Source organism: Eucyclogobius newberryi, unplaced genomic scaffold (assembly GCF_026437365.1).
Source record: "Eucyclogobius newberryi isolate DKJ021-1_F unplaced genomic scaffold, fEucNew1.0.hap1 SCAF_12, whole genome shotgun sequence".
Taxonomy (NCBI): domain Eukaryota; kingdom Metazoa; phylum Chordata; class Actinopteri; order Gobiiformes; family Gobiidae; genus Eucyclogobius; species Eucyclogobius newberryi.
Window position 1 is genome coordinate 31138725 of NW_027315746.1, and position 23516 is coordinate 31162240.

General features: G+C 41.9%; 1 protein-coding gene and 1 long non-coding RNA gene across 2 annotated transcripts in view; one reads left to right on the forward strand and one right to left on the reverse strand.

Annotated features, from left to right (window-relative positions):
* LOC140356738 (HERV-H LTR-associating protein 1) overlaps positions 1-23516 on the forward strand; it is a 64373-nt gene that overhangs the window by 22978 nt on the left and 17879 nt on the right. Inside the window, exons 4-9 of the mRNA XM_072441927.1 lie at positions 924-1007; positions 1080-1136; positions 9911-9991; positions 15119-15160; positions 15234-15308; positions 22681-23235. Of these exons, the coding sequence (XP_072298028.1) occupies positions 924-1007; positions 1080-1136; positions 9911-9991; positions 15119-15160; positions 15234-15308; positions 22681-23235 (894 nt within the window). The remainder of the gene's footprint in view (positions 1-923; positions 1008-1079; positions 1137-9910; positions 9992-15118; positions 15161-15233; positions 15309-22680; positions 23236-23516) is intronic.
* Positions 1-23516, reverse strand: part of LOC140356743 (uncharacterized) — a 522351-nt gene that overhangs the window by 19150 nt on the left and 479685 nt on the right. The window lies entirely within an intron of this gene.

The following is a 23516-nucleotide window of genomic DNA, read 5'->3' on the forward strand; positions in this document are numbered from 1 at the left end:
CTGGACCCCCTCCCCCCCTCAAAAGACTTAAGACTGGCTTCACATGAAATTTTACGCGTTGATTAAACAATAGTAGCTTGATAGACCCTGCTCACCTCTAGTGAGCACATGTTTGTTTACTCAATCCACATGGTCCAAGGCGCGCCGTGGCCAGCGGGGCGGGTGCTCTCTCACACGGGCCACTGAACGCCGTGAATCCCGCACGGGCCACGGCGCGTTGTGATCCCCGCACGGGCCACGGCGCGCTGTGATCCCCGCACGGGCCACAGCTGCTCTCGAGATATCAATATCTATAATTATAAGCATCTCAAGGATGATCAGTGAATTTTTTTTTAACCTAAGCTCAAATTTGAGGGTCATGGCAAACGCAGTGGATACTTATGTACATGTGCATGTTTTTTTTCTTTTTTTATTAAATTGCAAAAAAAATCAAACAACTTTCTTTGACATTGTCATATTGTTGAATTTTGAGGCAAATTATTAATTTAATAAATTTTGGAATAAGGCTGAAGCGCTGTGAATACATTGCGGATGCACTGAATACTTATTTGATTTAAAATGCCTTGAAAAGCAGATGATTTTCCTTTAAAAAAAATGTATCCGTGTTCATTGACGTGGAGCAAAGTATCATGGTATGTGTCTGTGTATTTACCTCCCTTTTTAGCTGTAACAAAACTAAGCATTTGTGAGACTTCTGAAGATAAGGAGGGTCGAAGGACAGGGGAGCTTGGGACATTTGTCCAAGGACACGGGATGCTGGGGCATTGCCAAATCCCGATGAACATTGTTAAATCTGTTTTTTCACTGTCGCCCCTCGAGACAACTGCTGTTGTGATTTTGGGCGTTACAAAAATAAATTGAATTGAAATCCTATCATGATATTTGGGTTATTGTTACTGCCCTAATACTGTGCTGTGTTGCAGACTTCACGGCCATTCTGTTGGACGTGATGGGAAACTCCAGCAGCTACCTCCAGGAGCTCTTCAAGTCCTCATCCATCCTCTCTAGTCAGCTGCCCACACACTGTACTCATCCTTCAGTTCACAACTTGGTTCTGAAATCTGACTATGTGATTCTAGTTTCACAGAGGAACAACTCAGACTGCATCTACATCTGCGTCATGGCCGGGCAGCTGGGTGAGTGCACAGGCTAATACTGTATCATCCGATCGTCAAACTAACTGTTGAATGGATAAGAGAATTTATGGTTAGGGGTATCTTGACTATCTAGGGCACTCCTTCAAAAATAATCTTCAATATAACTCAAATCATTTTAGGACAAATTATATATTTATAATTAATGTGTGTCCTGGAATGAATACAAAAAGTCCATTCATTTTGAATTCTTAAAAAATGGCACATTCCAAAACACATATTTTGGTCCACAGGTCAGGATCATGGCATCCAAGTGTGGCATTCCGAGGATCGAATATTGTTTTGATTAACTAAAAGTCATCAAAATAAAATTAACAAAACCAGCAGTGCCACTTGAATCCAGAAATAAATAATTTAAAGGGCACACAGGTGTGTTCATTGACACAGAGGCAATATTGACTGTATAAGTTACATTATTTATTTTAGGTTCACTAGCAAGGACCACGCCACAACAATGGAATACGAAAGAATGTTTATTGATAATAGTGATGAAGGACAGATGATGGATAGAAGATGGATCGATGATGGAGTGATTATGGATCGATGAGAGTTGGAAAATGTAGAGACTCAGGATGGGGGCTCTGTCTCGGGTAATCAGCCCAGCCGATTCAGAACCCCCCCTCCATAGATGGTGATGTGTTAAGGTGGAGATAATAGAGACATGGGGTGGGAGGGTGGGGTCGAGAGAGCAGAGACAACAAGAGATGCTGGGATTGGCCTGTATATATATAGGCCTTCTGGGTAATTAGAGGTGTGGTTAAAGAGTGGAGGTGTAGTTGCTGGAGAAGTAAGTGGTTGAAGCGTGGTCCTGCTCCCGAACCCAAGTTAACGAATAACGTCGTCAACTACACTTCACTAGCAAGGACCACGCCACAACAATGATGAAGGATGGATGATGGATCAATGATGGATCAATGATGGAGCGATGATGGATCGATGAGAGTTGGGTAGAGACTCAGGATGGGGGCTGTCTCTTGGGGGGATATTGTTCTTCATAAAGATTTGTCAACAAGTTTAGAGAAGTCTTTTTTTCACTACAAACCTTGAAAATTTAATTTTATTCCATAAAAGTTGAAAGATTGAAACTTTTCCAATCAATGTTTTGTCCCCCATAAATCTCTATCCTAGACTCCCAAGTGGGCCAAAACAATCTCAAGATTTGTGTGGGAAGACAAAAAAAAACTCATCTGATTCAACTAGCGAAAGAAAAGGTTGATGGGGGTTTACCTTGTCTGAAAAATGACTTTATTTTATCTCAAATCAAAGCAGTGCTGTACTGGAGTGACCCAGAATGAAGCTCAATGGAAAAAATATTGAGTGTGATGTGATACCAAAGGTTTCTGTACAGGCCTTACAGGCATATTACAAACTATAAGGTCATATGAAGGAAATAGAGAATCCCTGAGTAAAATATGGAAAGAGCTTATTCAAACACACAAACTAAACAAAGATATTAAAATATTAAACTGGTTTGGTTTATGATCAAAGATTTACATCAAACAGCACTGACCTTAGAGTTAAAATCTGGATTAGAAAAATGTATAAACTTTTTCTTTTTCACCATTTTGTGATATTTATTTTTATGGGTACTGTGTTTACAACAAATAAATTAAATCAATATAACCATCTGGCTGAAATTTTTAGTAAGGCATATTAATCAGAGGAATAATAAACAAACTATATAAATGCATTAATAATCTGGACTGGACATGTATTGTTCTCAGCGTATTAAAAATAAATGGGAAAGAGAAGGTAAATTAATTTTGAAAAGCAGAAGAATGAGAACATACAGTGGGTATGGAAAGAACTCAGACCCCTTTAAATTTTTCACTCTTTGTTTCATTGCAGTGTTGGATTCAATATATCTGAGAAAACAAGACAGAATGTGGTCGTTTAGTAAAGCGAGTTTATTCCCCAACATTACAGGCGAATACAAAATCCAGCAGCACATTTCTGTCCCTCACATGCACGTCCACCAGTCGAATTTCTCAGGACCAGCCAGCCTTTCTCTGTTCGATCCTAATATGGTCATGTTGTGGTCAAGAAACAGGTGAGGGGAGAAGAAAAGTATTACTTCATCCGAGACAGATAAATCCAATCAAATCAATTTATTTTTGTAAGGCCCAAATTCACAACAACAGCTGCCTCTGAGGGCCACAGATAACACACTAAGAGTTCTATACCTGACCTTGAGTCCATGAGAGAGAAGCAGACAGAGCAGGAATATATATGTATATATTTGCAGTGTGCGTGTGAAGCCAGAATTACAATAGTAAAGGTTTATTAATGCATTACAATATTAAATGTTTATTACTGACAACAGCAGCCATTTACTAAAATCAAAAAAGTTCATTTTATTTCTCAGTAATGTACACCCATAGCCCCATCTTGACAGAAAAAAAAACAAATATGACATATTCATAAGTATTCAGACCCTTTGATCAGTGTTGAGTAGAAGCACCTTTTTGAGCTTGTACAGAGATGAGTCTTCTTTGGAACGATGCAACAGGTTTTTCAAACCTGGATGTGGGGATCCTCTGCTGTTCTTCCATACAGATCCGCTCCAGTTCAGTCAGGTTGGATGGTGAACGTTGGTGGACAATCTGAGGTTCTGAGCACCCTGGAAGAGGCTTTCTTCCAGGATATATATGTGACCGCTTGTAAACCAGGCACAAGTCTCCCCAGAGACATTTTGAGTTATTCACAGATTCTGAAAGTAGTAGTTTCTTTCCAATGATGTCTATCCAATGATGTCTCACTCATGTAGATCTAATAATATGAGCAAATGAGCCCTGAGTCACAGGGGGCCTCATTTGCATCTCATTGAGATAAGCCCTTCTCCTGTCACACTGACATTGATGTAGTGTTATTTTCATTAGGACTTGAACTGGACTTGAATCAGAATTAGAAGGTACTTTATTAAAATGGAAATGCTTTTATTACAAAAGGCCCTGAATAGCATGCATTAATACACAGTGATCCGAAAAGCTGCAGCCTTTGCCTCCAATGCAGCACGTTCAGCTTTAGCTTATATATGAGCAGATTGCCAATGTGAGATGCACTGTCACTGGGCCAGTGACTGTTTACATTCTCATCTATTTCATTGTTTGTTTTGCCACAACTTAAAACCTACTTCTTTGCCTCAGTAATGTAATAATTAACAATCAGCATTTTTGCCTATAACCAAATGTTTTAGGTTTTTCACATTTATCAGCTGGTAACAACCTCAGTAAAGATTCATTGACCATTAGATGTTCACCATTTTCTATAAAACTATGCATTGTCTGTTTAATATTAATGATTTCTTATTAGTCTGCGCTCAACAGTTCCAGCCTGAAGCAGGGTTTTAGCTTAGCTTAGCTTAGCGCCGTCCGGCTCTGGTAGCCTAGCTCGCTCAGCTCGCTTACGTACTCCAAAGTCAGCGATAAAGCAATCCTTTAGAGTAAAAGTACCTCTGTTTCTTTGCAAAGGGCGCAGATAAGTCCAATCATGCAGGGGTCCAGTGCTGCAGATCTCACAGCAGTGCGCTCAACAGTGCTGAAGCGTTTTAGCTTAGCTTAGCTCCGTCCGGCTCTGGTAGCCTGCGGCAATGTCCTCCACGCGGTGATGTCTCCAAGAATATACAGGTCTACAGCGGTCCTTCCACATAACATCCAACAGTTGACCTGTTTTTTGACATGAACAATATAAAGAGAAGGTTTGCAGCTTGTTCTTCATTTTATCTTTTCCCCCTGCAAATGGGCCAGGGTGTGACGCTAGCATGACGCTGAATAAGTAGCCAAGTGTGTTGCAGCTCATTGGCTGACTAAAATAACAAAGCCGTCCGTGCAGTTCATATTGAAATTGGGTAACACCCCCCCAGCGTCCCGACAGAGAAGCTGAAAACTACCCAACTTTAACGGCTTAATGTATTAAGGCAACCAATACTGTTATCTGAAACATGGAGTGGCTTCTTCGTGACTTCAACTTGCACATTCTGCAAAAAAACGAAAATCACTCATACTGTCCCTGCAGCTGAAAAAAAAACATAGCGTGAGTCTGGGAGTCTTTCATGTGTTTTTTGGCAAACTCTATGCAGGCTTTCATATTTCTTGCACTGAGGGCCAGTGCAAGAAGTCTGCATAGTTGACTTTGTGGAACTTTCTCCCATCTCCCACTGCATCACTGAAGCTACAGTAATCTTTGGGTTTGTCTTTACCTTCACCAAGGTTCTTCTACCACAATTGCTCAGTTTGGCTGGACAGCCAGATCTAGGAAGAGTTCTGGTCTTACCAAGCTTCTTCCATACATATTCCAACATATTCTGCATAGTCTATCAGATGAACTTTCATTTTAGAGTACATTCAAGCGACTTGATGCGGCTGATTGTGTAGTGGCGATTGTTAGGCAGCAGTACCCTTGGTTGGTGAAATGGTGATATGTTTTAAGGAACATAGAAGATGCAAGCTTGTCGTTTTTGGTTTAGCAAAACACATTGTTTCCCATACTTTCTTATGGGAAACAATGAGACTGGTGTGTGGTTTGACATCGAAGTGATTTTCACATGGAGAAAATTTTGTTGAGTCTTGAGAGTGGTGACTTGTGAAGGCTTATAAGTTCTACCCAAGCATACCTTCCCTACATATTTCAGTGTAACTTGAAACAACTGCAGCCTCCTGTCCCTCTTATTTCTCCCCACCTTGGTCTACTGGAAGTAGAGGAGGATGAAAAGTTTTGGGAGAGTGAGGGGCTTCTGAATGCAACACTGTTGGATGTTTATCACTGTTGCACTGTTGGATGTTTATCACTGTTGCACTGTTGGATGTCTATCACTGTTACACTGTTGGATGTTCATCACTGTTGCACTGTTGGATGTTTATCACTGTTGCACTGTTGGATGTTTATCACTGTTGCACTGTTGGATGTTTGTTGTTGTCGTCTGAAATTGAATGTTGTAAACACAGATTTTACCAAGGGTTTATTAACTCCCCCAAATGACTCATCCGTCTATTGAGCTTCTTATTCTGGGTCACACCAGTAAAGCATCGCTTTGATATAGTCCATAAAACAATGAAAAGAACCGGTGACAAAGGGCAGCCCTGGCGGTGTCCAACACGCACTGGGAACAGGTCTGACTTACTGCCGGCAATACGAATACCAGGATACCCCCCCAAAGGACACCCCGAGGAATACGGTTGAACACTTCTCCAGATCCATAAAGCACATGTGGCACATGGGCAAACTCCCATAAACCCCTGAGCACCCGATGGAGAGTATAGAGCTGGTCCAGTGTTCCACGACAGGGACAAAAAACATTTTTCTACTCTTGAATCCGAGGTCCCACCAGTGGTCAGATTCTCTTCGCTAGGTGGGATTAAAGAGGTCCTCAAAGTATTCCTTCCATGGTACGACCATAAACGCTCTTCCACCTGCACCATAAACGGTGTTGGTTAAGCACTACTTCTCCCTCCTGAGGTGCCAGACGGTTTGCCAGAATTTCTTTGGGGCCGACTTATAGTCCTCCTCCATGACCTTCCCAAACTCCTCCCATTTCTGGGTTTTTGCCTCTACGACAGCACAAGCTACAGCACACCTGGCCTGCCGATACTGTCAACGGCCTGAGAAGTCTTACAAGCTAAAGAGGCCTGATAGGCCTCCTTCTTCAGCCTGACTGCATCCCTTACTTCTGGTGTTTCCGGGTTCGGGGGTTTCCGCCACGACAGGCAACTGAGACATTGCGACCACAGCTCCGAGCAGCCGCATTGACAATGGAGGTCGAGAACATGGTCCACTCGGACTCAATATCCCCAGCCTCCTCCGGGATCTGGGAGAAGCTCCCCCGGAGATGTGAGTTGAAGACCCTGCTGACAAAAGGCTCCACAAGACGTTCCCAACAGACCCTCACAATGTGCTTGGGCCGGCCAAGTATTGACGGCTCCACAACACTCATTCAGTCTGTGCCCGACCAGACGCTCTCTGTTGAGCACCCACCCCAGGCCTGGCTCCAGGATGGGTTCCCGGCAACGCCAGGGTGACGTAACTGGCCTAAAAGTATGGGATAAGATTCAATTTTTCGAGACCTTTTTTAACAGTAGTAAAGGTAGGGGTATAATTTCTCAAATTTTGGAGCACCACACCTAAATAAGATAATATATTTGCCAATTCAAGGGGTAAGTCTTTCTAAAGGTCAAATGGTGGTTACCAGAATGAGATAATTTCAGTTATCTGTACATTTAACTTTTATCCAGACATTGGGCCTATTTCTTGAAGAAAATGCATCATATTGGGTATATACATTTCTGGATTGGTAAAATATAGTGAACATCGTCTGCGTGGCAGGCAATTTTATGGTCCTATATAACTGTTTTTGATTGTCTAATAAATTGAGCCAATGGTTTCCAAATACAGAGCAAACAGGAGGGGAGACCAGACAGTCCTAGCTGACCCCCTTTTCCAGAGTCGGTGGATCTGTCAGATGACTATTGATTTTGATTCTTGATGTTGGACCATCATAAAGAGCCAATATTTTGTTTACAATTTAATTATTTTTTTGAGATTTGGTTAGCACTTTCAATAAATATGGCCAGCTAACAGAATCAAAAGCCTTCTCAGCGTGCTCTGGTGAAAAAACATAAGAACCACAGAAACAGGAATCAGATGAAAATGTTACATAGAAAACAAAAAGGGGTTCATGCTGAAAATGTGCACTGAACCCAAAACGTGATCATACAAATCAGGCATGTCCAAACTACGGCCCAGGGGCCAAATGCTGCCCTCAGATAATTTTTGTCGACTTTCTGCTAAGTTGTTCCAAACAAAAAGTGGTAGTTTTTACTCTAAAATTTAGCCTTTTTCATTTTTTCCCAACCTAATATTAATGTTCCAAGTCTTTAAAGGTGTAAAGGCTCATCCAAACAATGTGAAACGCAACATTTCAAATGATTCACTTTCATTGTCATTCGACAAATTCAACATCGTCGGGTTGTTTGTGGCCCTCTGCTCCGTATAAGTTTCAAAATGCGGCCCTCTGTGAAAATTGTTTGAATACCCCTGATACAAATGATCAAAAAGTGGTTCCTTAAGTGCTTCATGTTTGCTTCGTGCCTGCTAACCATGTTAGCCTTGATAGCTTATGAGGCGGGCTGTTTTCCACCAGAGCCGTGGACCGTCAACTTTGTTTAATTACCATAGTGTTACCGGTCTAGTGTTTTCCTGGTTTGGCCATCTCTTTCTCCTTGTTTCTTGTAATTTTGTGAATAAAACAGTGATTTTCAAGATTTGTTTTGGTAGCAGCTGAGCGAGTGTGTGTTTATGTCATACCTGGTATTTGATCAATACCACAGACATGACCACGTACATGTACAACCACGTTGTACATTTCCAATGCTTGAAGGCTAAGAGCCTTGTGTGTCTATCAGATGTGACATACTGTATACCAGACGCTGTGCTTGATATCAAGCAGTATGCTAAGAGCGAGCTATGGATTGGCTCACTGATCCACATGACCAGGATCTACAGCACTGACATTGGAGCACTGTCATTCAGGCTTGAGAAGTGTTGAAGGGTGGTGACAAAGAGGAAGAGTAGTCCAAACTGGCATATTGCAACCTCGAAGCTGCAATGGCCTAAAACGAACAAGGCAAATACAAAGAAGCCAGCTCAATGGCAAGAACAGGTCCTGGGCCATAAACAGCTACGCTCTGCCAGTGATCAGATCCCCGGCAGGAATAATAAGTTGGCAAAAGGAAGGGATACAGACCACATGATTTGTTGTTAGATGCTGTTGATGAACTGGTCTCAATCCAGGTTTGTTGGACCTCAATGCAGGGTTTGACATCAATGACCACAACATTAGGTTGGGACCCCTCTGCTTGTTTGAATTCTATTTATTGGATAGGTACTTGTTAGTTGTAAACCAGAGCTCCTCACCTTGTTCTAAAGTAACCTATCATGTGCTGCCGGTTCAATTCTTTTTACTTTTTATATGCTGCCATTAAATAACATTATCAGAAAGCATGGCATTAACTTCCACTGCTATCCAGAACACACAGAGCTGTATTTATCAACGAAACCAGGTCAGATCAAGTAGACAGACTTAGTGCCTGCATGAAGGATATAAAAACCCGGATGACACTTAATTATCTGATTATTAACTCTTAAACCTTCAAGTCTTATTTGACCAAGAGCTCTCATTCAAGTGCATTTAAATCAAGCCTGTTAAACATCCTACTTTGTTCAGTGTAATATAGCTAAAATCATAAAAAATATCTTGCCTCAAAGGGATGTTGAAAAATGTATCCATGCATTTGTTACATCTAGAGTCGACTACTGTAACTCGCTGCTTGCAAAGGTGGTAGTCCCGTCGCTGAAACATGTAAGGTGAAAAGGTTATTGCGTGTAATACTGTCTAATTAGAAGAAAAGGACATTTATTTGGAACTAAAATAAGAGAGCACATTACGCCAGTGTTTGAATCTCTTCACTGGTTCCCTGTTGTGTGTGGACATTTTTTTTAAATGATCCTCCTGATTTAAAGCCATAATTACTATCTGAGGTGTCTACTTTTTCCCAAAGGGTTTTGTAGTTTTTCCTTGCCGAGAAGGACCAGGGATGCTGGGACATTATCCATTTGCTAATTTCCTATGAACATCTGCTTTTCTCTTTGACTGTTGACCTTTTAAAGGATCTATTGAACACTAGCTTAGGATGTGGAAAACAATTGCGCTAGACCCTGAACAATGTGTCACCCTGATTATTCTAAAGAATATGTGTTTCCAGGCCGAGAACCCCTGGAGCTGTGGGCCTTGGACTCCATCACTCCACTGTTTAACCAGACCATCGTGGAGGGGCCGCACATCGGTAGGTACTCTGCTATCCTTTAGGTACTCTGCTGTCCTCCAGTGGGTTCTCTTCTCAAATCAAATCAATTTATTTTTGTAAGACCCAAAATCACAACAACAGTTGCCTCTGAGGGCCACAGGGCCCTCAGAGGCCTGAATCACTCTCCTGTTTTACGATGATCCCAAAACAGCACACAAGCTATGGTGCGTTATTACGTCCACTTCTGTGTCAGAAAGGACCAGTGCCACTTCGGATGTCCAACTTTCAGCATATTAAGATAAATCAAGAACTATTTGTCCCCAAATGAGGAAATCCCAGTGTTGCAACACAGATTAGGTACAGAAACAGATTAGGCATGGACATATAATAATAATAATAATAATATACAAATTGATCTTATTTATTTTTTTAAACTTATAAAAACTCTTATACTCTAAATAAGAGTGTTATTTTATTAACAGCTGTTATATGGACAGAAAATATTATTGCACATGATTATGACAGTATTGTACATGATTATGAAAGCTGAATGACACATGTTCAGGGATAACAGTGTTTGTTGTAGAGTCTGACAGCAGCAGGAAGGAAAGACCTGCGAAATCTCTCTCTTCACACAGCAAGGGTGGATCAGACTGTCACTGACAGACACTCTATGTGAGTTTAGCCAGGACCCTTCTCCCTCTCCCTCTCTGTGAGGCTGCTGCTCCACCAGACCACACCGTACAGGAGGGCTGATGCCACCACAGAGTCGTAGAAGGTCTTCAGGAGTGGCCCTGTCACCAAAGCCGTCTCTGGCTCTTCCTGTTCAGTGCGTCTGTGTTTTGGGTCCAGTCCAGTTTGTGGTTCAGATGAACACCCAGGTACTTGTGTAAGTCCACTCTCTCAATGTCCCTTCCCTGGATGTTCATTGGTGAGGGGGCAGCAGAGTGGCGTCTGCAGAAGTCCACCAGCATCTCCTTGGTCTTCCCCGTGTTGATGAGGAGGTGGTTCAGTCCACAAAGTCCTGCACCAGTCTTCTGTACTCCGCATCGTCATTGTCTGTGATGAGTCCGATGATGGCAGAGTCGTCAGAGAACTTCTGCAGGACACAGCTGTCTGTGTCATGTTTGATTCCTGCAGTGTAGAGGGTGAAGAGAAAGGACGGCGCGAGGACAATGCTCTGGGGCCCCAGCGCCCCGTCGAGTCGGGGAAGTGTCAGACACACAGTCTCGGGCTCTTACAAACTGAGGTCAGTCTGTGAGGTAGTCAAGGATCCACTCTGCCAGGTCCATAGTATTGTTAGGCCATTGTATTGTGTCCTTTGATACAGTTTTGGACCCCATTGTTGTTCCCTGGCCAGCTGCACAGGTGCTGAAGCTTCACAACTGGCACTAAATTGCACAAGATCATCTAAATCAAAGGGAGAAATGAAAGTGCTTTAAAAGGCTAATAACTTTAATAATTTTATTAGTAGAACAAACAAGTGCTGAATAGATTTATTTAGCGTGCATATAACTAAAGGCCAATTGTTTTACCATGTAATTATGTGAAACTGATACAATGTCTGCATTTGAATTGAATCCTGAAGAAACAGAAAAGTTTCACAACCAATGCTATGAACAACCACTGTTATTATGAACACATGACAATGCACAGCTACACTCTAACTATATTACCATAGTTTCAGATGTTTTAATTTACAAATGGCATCAATCCCCTGGCATGGCTCACCACACAGCCAGTGTTTGCACCTCCAAACAGTCTGTGCAATCCCTCATTTATCCAGGAGTGTTCCATTGTAGAAAAAGATTCAGTTTTAATCATCTGGACACTGTCTTTAGAAAAAAAGATTTGATTTCGACACTCATCCAAGAGTCATTCTCAATCTGCGGATTGAGTGTTGGAACTAAAATATGTATTATATTGTGAGTAGGCCCTGCCTAACCTACTGATGAAGGGTGTTTACAGTCTCACTTGAGACCACTCTTCTTTGCCCTGTAATGGGCTATCAAAATCCTGCTGTAAACTGACTTTCGCTCCCTCATTGCAGTTCCTTTTTAACATCAGAATGGCCAGGGCTTCTCCCGCCCGGTAGGTTTAAACTTAGACCTCAATTTTTGTTTAAAGGGGGTTTCTCTTTTCTTTTTTTCAACAAAAATGGCCTTGTTATCTCCTCTTTCAAACCCTATTTTCTCCCTGCTTAGAATCTTCACCTCACTGTCCTGGTTTGTGGCTTTAAGATGAAGATACACGGGGCTCTGTGGTCCTGGATTTGCATGCCTTCTGTGCTGGTAAAGCCTCTTGTGCAATGGCTGTTCAGTATCCCTTGCTTGTGTAGGTAGTGCAGTGCTTTAGTAGGTACTCTGCTGTTGCCCTTCGAGGCAACTGCAATAATAAATATAATTTAATTTCTGTCTTTTAGTGTGTAATATGTTGTCCTTTAGGTGCTCTGCTGTCTTTTAGTGAGTGTACAGATTTTGAATCAGATAAAGGTTTATTGTCATTGAACACAGTTTGCAAACATAGGAACTTGTTTCGGCGTTAAGATACAACATAGAACAATGTTCAATACAATAAATAATAGTAACAAATCATCAAATAAGCCAAACATACATTAGGAATTTATTATAAAATAAAGCTTTAAAAAAAATCGTTTCAATATGTACACAAAAATGTAGACACAAATTTACAGATGGTCGGAAATAGTGCAGAAAGTGAACAGTGCATGAATTGTGTCGGTAGAGCATTGTGTCAGTGTCAAGTGGCAGGTGTTGAGTCCAATGGCAGATGTTCTTGTGGCAGGAGGGGAATGGTTCAAATAGTCTGTGTCTATCGTGAGAAGAGTCTGCTGCTGATCACCATCTCAGGAGAGTGCACAATGCGCTGTAGTTTCTGTTTGTCCCTGGCTGTGGCTCCAGTGTACCCCACGGTGATGGAGGAGGTATGAATGGATTCAATGATGGTCGTGTAAAACTGCACCATCATCTGTGCTGGCAGCTTGGCTTTCCTCAGCTGCCACAGGAAGTACATCCTCTGCTCGGCTTTCTTCATCTCTGTCCTGAGATGAGCGCGATGAGGGTGGTGTTGTCCCCAAACTTGAACAATTTTATCGAGTCGTGGCTGGAGGTGCAGTAGTTTGTGTACAGGGAGAAGAGCAGGGGAGAAGGTACACAGCCCTGTGGAGCACCTGTGCTGATAGTCAGTGTCTGAGACATTCTTCCCCAGCTGTACACACTGCCTCCTGTCTGTCCACTCGCAGGTGGAGTCAGGCACGTTGAACTGGGAGAGCTTGTCCTGGAGAAGATCGGGGACGATGGTGTTGAATGCAGAGCTGAAGTCCACAAACAGGATCCTGGCATAGGTTCCCGGGAGTGCCAGATTGATAACGTAGTCTACAGACCTGTTGACACTGTAAGCGAACTGCAGGGGGTCCAGCAGGAAGGAGGGGAAGAACTTGAGGTGGGGCAAGACCAGGCGCTCAAATGACTTCATGACTACGGACGTCAGCGCCACAGGTCTGTAGTCATTAAGTACAGTTATCCAGGGCTTCTTGGGGACAGGGTTGATGATGGACGACTTGAAGCAGGCTGGGACATGGCATAACTCCAGGTGTTAAACATGTCTGAAGAAGGGAGACGACTCTTCTGCACAGTGTCTCAGAGTGGGGGGGAGACACCGTCTGGTTCAGCAGCTTTTCGGGGGTTGGACTTCATATTTAGTCCCTGCTTGCTTCCCCCCAAAAAAAGACTGATTTAGCAGCAGATGCCAAAAAAAACTGGAACTAGATCAGCAGGAGTTGTAGATCTGATGGTTAAGAGCTCTTCACAAGTACGCTGACACAATTTACGTACACAGCCTGACAAAACCAAGTGCTCCGAAACAGCAGGGCATCCTTCTGCAGAACCATCTTGACCATCTCCCAAGTCTGCTTGCCCATCCATAAATGTCAATACTGCAATAAAAGCATATTAATCATAAAAAGAATAGCCTATTTTCTTGCTGGATCTAGTCTTGAAAAACATATTTTTATTAAAGTGAGAAAATGGCCTTGGGACACATCAGTGTTATCAGAAATTTAACTATAAATACAATTAGAGTGTGTGAGTGAAGCAGCACCGTAAATTAAGCAATGCCGTCATCTGCACAAAGCCAGGCCTCACCGATCACATTGTTTTTGGCAAATCGAAGCGATCCTTGAAGCTGGGCACCATCTGACATGCTCCCTTTTATTTGGTACAACTGCCGTTCGAAACAACTGCTGTTGTAAATTCGGGCGTTACAAAACCAAATTGAATTGAAGTCTTGGATCCAGACCCATGACTACTCACTAGGCCTTTCTTTTCAGAAGGACTTGGTCAAGGAGTGTAATGTGGCTGAATTCTTTTGGAGAAAATGGCATTTGAACTTAATGTGGCGTACGAGCGATGAGGCGCCCTCTAAAGATGCTTATCAGATACACATTTTATACAAGACCAACAACCCACCTGGACATTAATGGGTTCAGGACCATATTGAAAACATTAAAAGGCGCACAGGTTCATTCATATTGATTAAAAAAGGAGGCCATTCAAGTTACCATAATTTATTATATATTAAATACTCTTCGTTGCAGATTTAGAATGTAATGAGTCCTTTTTTAGTTTGTTAGATGTAATATTGCTCTCGATGCACATCCGTTGTAATAATTTACATGTCAGTCCAAACATGAGACAGGCCCATGGCACAGGGCAGGGAGCACACAGAAGGGACAAGTAGCAGTAAAAAGAGAAGAGGCGAGGCAAGGCAAGGCAGCGACGGGCAGGTGGCTCAACCCCGAAGCTTCATGTAACAGCTTGTGACCGCGCGCGCACCCTTGACGGGTGATGGCTGACCGCATCGGACCCCAGCTTCAAAAGATGTGCCAGCCACCAAAGCGACAGACAACAAGCGCCATGAAGCGGTGTGTGACGGGGCTAAGCCACTGGCGCAGCGAGGACAGGGCCTACACAGGACCGGAAATGCACGAGTTGCAGAGAGAGAGACGAAGAAGACGATGTGCTTTTATACACTTTCGCACCACCTACTGGATGTCGAATTGTGGCACAACCCCATACTGCCACATTAACAATGTCCTATAGAAATTGCTGGATGCTAATTGACTTAGGTGCTTCCTCTCCTTTTTTCCAGTGAGGAACATGTCCGCTGCCAGACCTGTTCCTGTCCCAGTCGGTGAGATTTCCTCTGTAGTTCACATGCTGGTGCTTTAGTAGTTTTTAATAGTGTATTTTGTGTTTTTGACCAGGAGAGTGGACTCCAGAATGGGTCAACCGCAGCCTCATGTCTCCATCAGTGAACCGAGTACACTCCACCGCCCATGGTCAGTCCACCACAGTCCACTTTACATAGTCGACTTCATGAAGTCCACTTCACAGATGTACATGTACACGATCATAAGGCGCTGGTACAGCTGGCAGCCCGGTGTAAACGCTCTCTCTTCTTTCTCACACTTATTGTGCTTTGTCTCCTATATTTTGTAAATATAGTTAGTATATTTTTTCTATTTTACTGTACGATAGGGACACGCGCTGGAATAGTTTTTTAATTCAACTGTTTTTGACTTTTTTCGGCTGGATTTGAGCGTTTTTCGTTGCGTTCGTTGTGTTGTTGTGACGTGAGCTAGCTCCGAGCGAGCCCACCAGCCCCCCCCCCAATAAGCAGCTTTTTACCATCTAAAAAAACACTGCCAAATCAAAAGTATAGTGTCTAAACCAGACTTGGAGGTCTCCAATAGGTTAGACTACTGTGATGACTTGCTCACTGGCCTGCCCAAACAAGATGTAAAACTACTGCAGTACATCCACAACGCTGCTGCTCGGGTCTTAACTACGTAGAAGAGGAACAATCATAGTCCTGTACTGGCTTCCTGTTGCTCAGATAATAGACTTTATTAGGGGGGGGGGGGACAGAAATATCTTATCTTATCTTATCTTACTTCACGTAGAGCACTTTACATAGTCCAAAAGTCAGGTCACCCTTGACAAAGGGGTCTCGATCTCAATGGGTTTTACCTGGTAAAATAAAAGTTATTGAAATAAAAATGAAATACAGCCAGTCAGTTTTAGGTCTCACAGTGAGACAGGGACAAAGATCAAACTTAAAAGTGTTGCTCAACCCAAGACAAGCTCCAATGCAATAAAATGCAATGCAATGCAACGCGCCGCCCCGTCTGGGAAATTAATAATAATAAAATAACCGGGCACTGCTCCAGTTTAGGCACTAGGCAAGGACAGTAGAGCACAATTCACACACCTGGCAATTCAAAGTACTTCACACATTAAAATCACAAAACTGTTTAAGATGTGAAAGACAAGGGTGCAAATAAAATCCTTTCACATATGCACAGCTAAACACATTTTTTACAGTTTTTAGCTGAGGTCCTCATCCCAAGGTTCATATACACTTTGGTGCTTGTCCATGGACACTTGTACTTATACACAAGAAGAGCTGCTTTAAAGTCTATTATCTGAGCAACAGGAAGCCAGTACAGGACTATGATTGTTCCTCTTCTACGTAGTTAGGACCCGAGCAGCAGCGTTGTGGATGTACTGCAGTAGTTTTACATCTTGTTTGGGCAGGCCAGTGAGCAGGTCATCACAGTAGTCTAACCTATTGGAGACCTCCAAGTCTGGTTTAGACACTATACTTTTGATTTGGCAGTGTTTTTTTAGATGGTAAAAAGCTGCTATTGATTTGAAATGGCTGTTAAAGTCTGAGTCCATTATTATCCCCAGATTTCCAGCTTGATTTATAGGTGTTAAAGTGAGACTCTGGAGGTGACTGCTAACACTTTCTCTGTTTTTGTGGGGCAAAGCCGAGGATTTCAGTCTTTGCGTTCACAAACTGATCTGTTAGATGCAGTAATTGAATTCATTGGTCCATATTCACCTGCTGTCCATATTAACCTGCTGTCAGTGAAACATAGATCTGAGTGTCGTCTGCATAATTGTGATGGGACAATATTTTGCTGTCTATTAACGGACCTAACGGCAGCATATAGAGGTTGAATGGAAGGGGTCCCAGGATTGACCCTTGGGGACCTCCACAGGTCAGGGGCATGTGGTCTAGTCTAGTCTCTGAAGAGCCCATGATGGACAGTGTCAAACGCAGCACTCAGATCTAACAGAATTAATTGCCTGCCTGCATCAGTGTTCAGGCAGATGTCATTTGTCACCTTGACAAGAGCAGTCTCAGTATTGTGATGAGAGTAGTATATAGGCCGTACAAATGGTGGTGGCGGTAGTGAGCAGCGGTACTACCCCTTATTTTTTTTTCTAATCTAATTTGCTATAATTTATTTGACCTTATTCTGCCCCTCCCACTTTTCCCAAGTGATCAGCACTGCCGTTGTAATTACACTTCTGGTCTTGTCCAGCGGAAACTCCATTGGTTTAATGGAAAACGAAGAGTCTCGCCGCTAAATATGCTATAAAGTAGATTGATTTGTGTAAAATATCCAATGTTCATGTGCACCAAAAAGTCCACAATGCACCAATTCCCTGGGCAGCCCAAAAACGGTGGTAGGACTTATTTCCTCTCGAGTTCGGCAGCCCTATTTTAACTAATACAACTGGAAGGAGCTTCCGGAATAAGGTAAATATCAAATTAGAATAAATAACATTGCTTTTGATTACACAGTTGTTTAAGAAACTTGTGATCATTCACACGCATGTTATACAACTGTCTTCTAAGACGTATGGTTCCATGGGGGCAATGGGTTTATCAAAGTACACAGGTCTTTGGTCCATGCACATGGTTGGCGCTAGGTGTGACTTCCTGCAATACTGGGTGATGGATTTGCTGTGTAAACAAAGCTTTTATTTACACGGTTGTTTAAGAAACTCTTGATGTTTTGCCGAAAGGACACATTTGGAGGTGAGTGTGCTTAATACTTAACATGTTATGAGAAATGCTATTGGAACAAAAGTGGTGTGAGTTGAGTTTATGTCTGTATGTATTCCGCAGTGCGCGTTACAAAAAGATTACTTTGACTATTCACGCAAATATAAATAGTCAAAGTAATTATATAATTATATTAAATATATGTTTATGGGGCTGGTAATGTCCGCGAATAAGTCTGGGTTTGTCCCCGCTGAAACATTGCTTGTGGGTGCTGAGGTCCTGATTGCCAATGGTGTTACTCATGCACTTGTAGATGAGCAATAACCCCACGTACTCCGGTGTAAAAATCGTTCTGAGCATTTATTCTACAATGAGAACAAAAATTACAGGAGAAATCCAAAGCTGGCTATTCTCAAAAAACAAAACGCTACGGTAAGAAAACCATATGGCTCCTCCGTCTCTGTGTCCTTAGTTCTTCCACGCCCCCTGAGCGCTGTCCCTCTTAAAGCGACGGGAACCCAACCACACCAGGGCAGGCAAATTACCACTAATAAATGTTACAAATATAACAAATGTAATTGAATAATCTAGCCTTTCCAAACAACCAAAAATATTCATTAGTAAAACATAAATTTACACATCTATAACGAAATATCAAGTTTTCCAAATTAACATAAATATAACTAATCAAACATAAACATGTGGAGTCAAAGTATTCAAATATTCTGCAGGTCAGAACTTAGTCTTAAAGTGACTGTCTCAGTCTGCTTCTTGTCTGCTTCTTGTAAGAGACAAAGCTTTGTAATTGGCCTGTCCAATGTTCTCTTGCCCAGCGCTTCCAGAATTTTTCTTCAATCTTGGAAACATCCATTTCCTTTTCAACCTCATCCTGAGCTTTAGTAGCGTTCAGCTCTTTCCTTTTTTCGACACAGTTTCAGCAGAATGCTCTTGAATTTTAGCATCCATGCTACTGCTTTCTTGAGGCAAAACCACACAGAAGTACTGAAGGAATCCTGTACTGCATCTCTATGTTCTTCAATTGCCTTGGCACAGACAATGGTATTTTTTACCTTTGGATCTTCTGTGGCTAGGTTTCCAAGGTGTTGCAGTCCCAAAACACATGGTAATGATCTGCCTACCAGCAACCAGTTTCTCCAGCATTCAGCCCCTCCCTATGAATAATGAGCTCTTTGATATGGTGTTATGTCACATTCTTCCAACAAAATTTCCTCCAAATATGGGACATCAAAGTACATATTTCATCCCACTCCTCATCCGTCAAAACAAAATTACCTTCCTTTTAGTATTTAGTAGATTGGATGTCCAGCTCATTGGTACGTCCATATACTTTAGATATTATTCTCTTTGACAGTTCCAATTTATATGCTTTGATTAAGATTTCAGTCAAAGTTATAATTGCTGTTGCAAGTTCTTGATTATAATAACTCCTTATTTATAAATACCTATAAAAGTCCTGTTTCTCTAACATATCAAAGCTTTTCATTTGATTTACTTTTATGATCTGGTAAAAAACTCTTATGCCATTTCTTATCCAAATCTTAACCTGTTACCATCCACCACCTATTTCGCCCTGTACACAATGGTTGGACATATCCAAATGGCATTGCTTATTAAAAGAGGATCTTACAGCCCACATGCAAGTGTGATCCATCATTAGAAAGCTTGGGCCTTGATGAATACTGTCAGGGCTTCAGAACTCACACTACAGACATAAACAAAACATCATTTTTTTAGTCTCGCCTGAATATTGTCAATTTGTAACGGTCCTAAGCAAGACATCCTTAATTGTGTGCTTATGCTGTTCACTGTACATGCTGTTTATCTTGTTGACAACAACTGTGTAAAGTTTCAGATCTCTAGGAACAGGCATTTTGGTGCTGTTGACCTTTTTGTATCAAAAAGTATATTCGGAACAAGTGATCCAAATATGTGCCTGTTTTATTACAATTTTAGCTCCTCTATGATCATAAAACATACATTTTGATGTTTTGTAGGCCACTAATACCTATTATAACTGCTAAAAACAATGTATGTGAAAATGTGTAAATATGAGTTTACCCATGAATTTCCCATATAGAGGTGAAAAAAATAATAATAATAATAATATTTTTATTTTATTTTTGTATTGGTATAATAATACATATATTTAACAAAATGCGCGTCCAAAAGCCTAATAAAATCAGAAAATGTGATGCGTAAAATCTAGTCGCCTCCTGCCGAAAAATCTAGGCTCTGACTGTCTTTACGCACGTGAATATAGAGGATTCTGTGTGAAGAAGCCCTAAGTCCCACCCACCATTCGGTGGGTGTTCTTATTAAGGTATTCTTATTGGCTAGAATAATATGTCAATCAAAGTCTTCTACGTCACCGCATGCTAGTGCTATGTGGATGTCAACAGTGGAACCATGTGTATCGGAAGCGGCGCATTTTTTTTTCCAGAGGCTGTAAAAAACAAACCCGTGGACAGAAAATGGATGGTCTTATTCTTTAGCTAACAGTCTGAAGAAAAGATCGATGCCAAACTCAATCTTATAAGTCAAACAGCTAATTTGTTATGGACGGAGAAATGCGCCTCATGTGAATATTTTCACTGGCAATGACATTAAGACTTATCTGGAGGAAAATCCTCTGGCATTCTTCAAAAGCAGTTTTGAGGAAAAATTATAGCCATCGCTTCAGCAAAAAAATACACAAAGGGAGAAAAGTTAAAAGATCTGCAAGAAAAACTAAAATGGCTGGAGGTAAATCATGTCAAGAAGGGGAGTCCCCAAATGCTACAGGAAATTAAAAAGATAAGAGGAGAAATTGATGACCTGATCTCAGGAAATGGTTAAGAAGATGCTCTTTACCAAACAAAGATATGAGTGTGGATCAAACTTTCTTATTATCCTGGAACTTAGAAAACACAAGCTTAAGGAATATTTTTAAATAAAATTTCGTCGTCTTTGGTAATGCAATCTTAACCAAACAAGACCAAATTCAATCAACATTTGAATTCTTCTATATTAAAAAAAACACTAAGATTTTAAAAGATAAAGAGAATGATATAAAATATTTTCTAAACGCCCTCAATTTGCCTTTTATTTCAGAGGAGTAAAATTAAAAAAAATAAAAATAGGAGCTGAAATGGAAATTACAGTATTGGAAATACAAGATGCAATCAAGAGATTAAAGAACAATAAAGCTGGTGGTACAAAGCTTTAAAAGGAAACACCCACTCCTCTGCTCTTAACTACATTTAACTGGGAACTTTAAAGAAAACTCTTGTTGGAAAGAAACCATTATATCCTCAATGCCTAAAGAGGGGACTTGATTGTGCCTCATATAGACCCATTTCTATTCTGAATGTGGACACCTCAATTTAATTCTAACAAATATTTGGGCTCTTTACAATGGACCAGCATCAAGAATTAAAAATATTTGTCACCTGACAGATCCACTTATTCTGGAAAGAGGTGTGAGGCAGGGCTGTGCCTGGTTCCCCCTCCTTTTGGCTTTGTACCTGGAACCATTGGCTCAGTATATTAGATAATCAAACAAAATCCACCATTTTACAATAGACGGGATTGAACATAAAATTGCCTGCTTTGCAGATTATTATCCAATATATTTGACCAGACCAGGCCCTTACTGTATTTAGATCATCAGCATTATCTGAAACACGCCGCTCGCTTTTGCCCATGCATGCTCCAGTAACACCGCCTGCCTTCAGCTCCACCGCCCCAGCAGTAGACACCGCAGCTATCACCTCAGCTCTAAAAGTTTCCATATCATGCTGCATTTCGCGTCTTATTTCGGACATCATGAGCAATAACTGATGATTAGTTATATTCTCGCCCCCTTCTGGAGAGAAGCTGCGAGAGTCTCCATCTAGACCTGCGGGAGCCCCTTTCGCCAGTGGGGGAGAACTGCATTTCTCTGCCTCAGGCTTGCTAGCCGTGTAAGCGTCGTTAGCTTCGTCAGCTTCGTCAGCTTCGTTAGCCTGTGATGCGAGCTGTTTTCCAATGGGACTGTGGGCCGTCGGCTTTGATTGTTTTGGTCCCGTAATGTTACCAGACCTGTGCCTTCCTTGTTTACGCTTCCCTTGCAATTCTCCTTAGAGATTAGGTGGGTTGAACGATGATTTTAAAGCAAGGTTTTGCAGCAGAGGTGTGGGTGCGTCGTCTCAGTGCTCCGCCATAACTGGAAGTCCAGAGCAAATCGTGTTCACGTACTGTATGTCCATCATGGCAGCAGCATAGAAACGGCAGCCAGCCAATGCAGTACAAGCGGGGAATGAACCACGAAATCTCTGCTCAGCGAGTTAGCTGCAAAGTAGTTTCCAGTCAGGGCACTCTTCAGCTGAGCATGAGAGGCAGTGCAATGTTTGTTAGAAGCCTAGGAGAGTGATCAGCGCTGACTGCTTTTTTTTAATAAAGAAGTATAAACCACACAGTGTATCCAAAATCTCACACCAAGTGTCACCTCAAACATGAACAAACCAGCAAATCAGTCATAATTAAATTAAATCCTAAACTAGTTTAGTAGTTTTTGATTTTCCACTTCAAAACAAAACCCAAAATAGCTGCAACGCAAACACATTGTATAAGTCCAAAACAAAATGTGGTCACCAAGATAAATAAGACTGTGATATTAATTTGGTGACCCAACGGAAGAAGATGGATGTATGGAAGGTGTCTGTTCCATAAATTAATTAATGATCCGCCTCTTAATAATAGTGCTCTGCACTGTGTTTGCCTTCTAAACATAAACACTAATTGTTTGGTGAAGAGGGTTTGTTGATTTATAGTGTTGCTTATGCAATCACGAAGTGTCTTTTGTTCCACAGTTTTTCCTTCCTCTCAGACTCCAGAATATGACGACCATCCAGCAAAGACAGCTGTGATTCATCCCACAACCCAACTATCGCTCACACCCATCCCAACGACACCACCAAAGCACTCCACCACACCAGGGCACATGAGTACAACTGTCCACCACCAACCACCTACTACGGAAGTGTCCAGGCCAGTGACCACACGGTCCCTACCAGTCCCCACCGCCCACCTCTCTCCAGCATCATTGTCCACACCTATTCCTTTTCCATTGAGGGTAACCTATTCTGTCCCCTCTCCAACAACTGTGTCCCCTGAACTGTTCAAGCTAACCCTGAGCCCCACGTCCATGATATCTTCCCCTCAATTTAGTGTCCCATCCAGAGACACCCCAGCGGTTGCTCTGGTCCACGTATTTCCGACAACACAGAGTCCACAAACACAGGGCACCACAATGGACCAATCGCTTGTGACAACATCTCGAACTGTGAGCACCCATTCAGAGAGGACTACAACCATCCCCAGAAGAAGTGCAACTCCCTCAAGGCTCATCACCACAGAACAACCAGGTAACTACTACTATTACTACAAGACACAGAGGTACATTTGTAACTTGGCCCGACTGAAACGTGTATCACTCTGAATTGGGTTTTACACAATATAAATCTGGACAGGCTCTCACCGAAAGCTGTCTGTAAAAGGCGTAACATCATAATGAATATTTGAAATTGATTGGTCACAACAGGGGAGCAAACTGTTGTTAAATACAGTCAGAGAAAAGCATAGATTTCTTCCACATCCTCAAATACACAAAGCGCTTCTATGCACACGTTTATAATAAACAAAATAG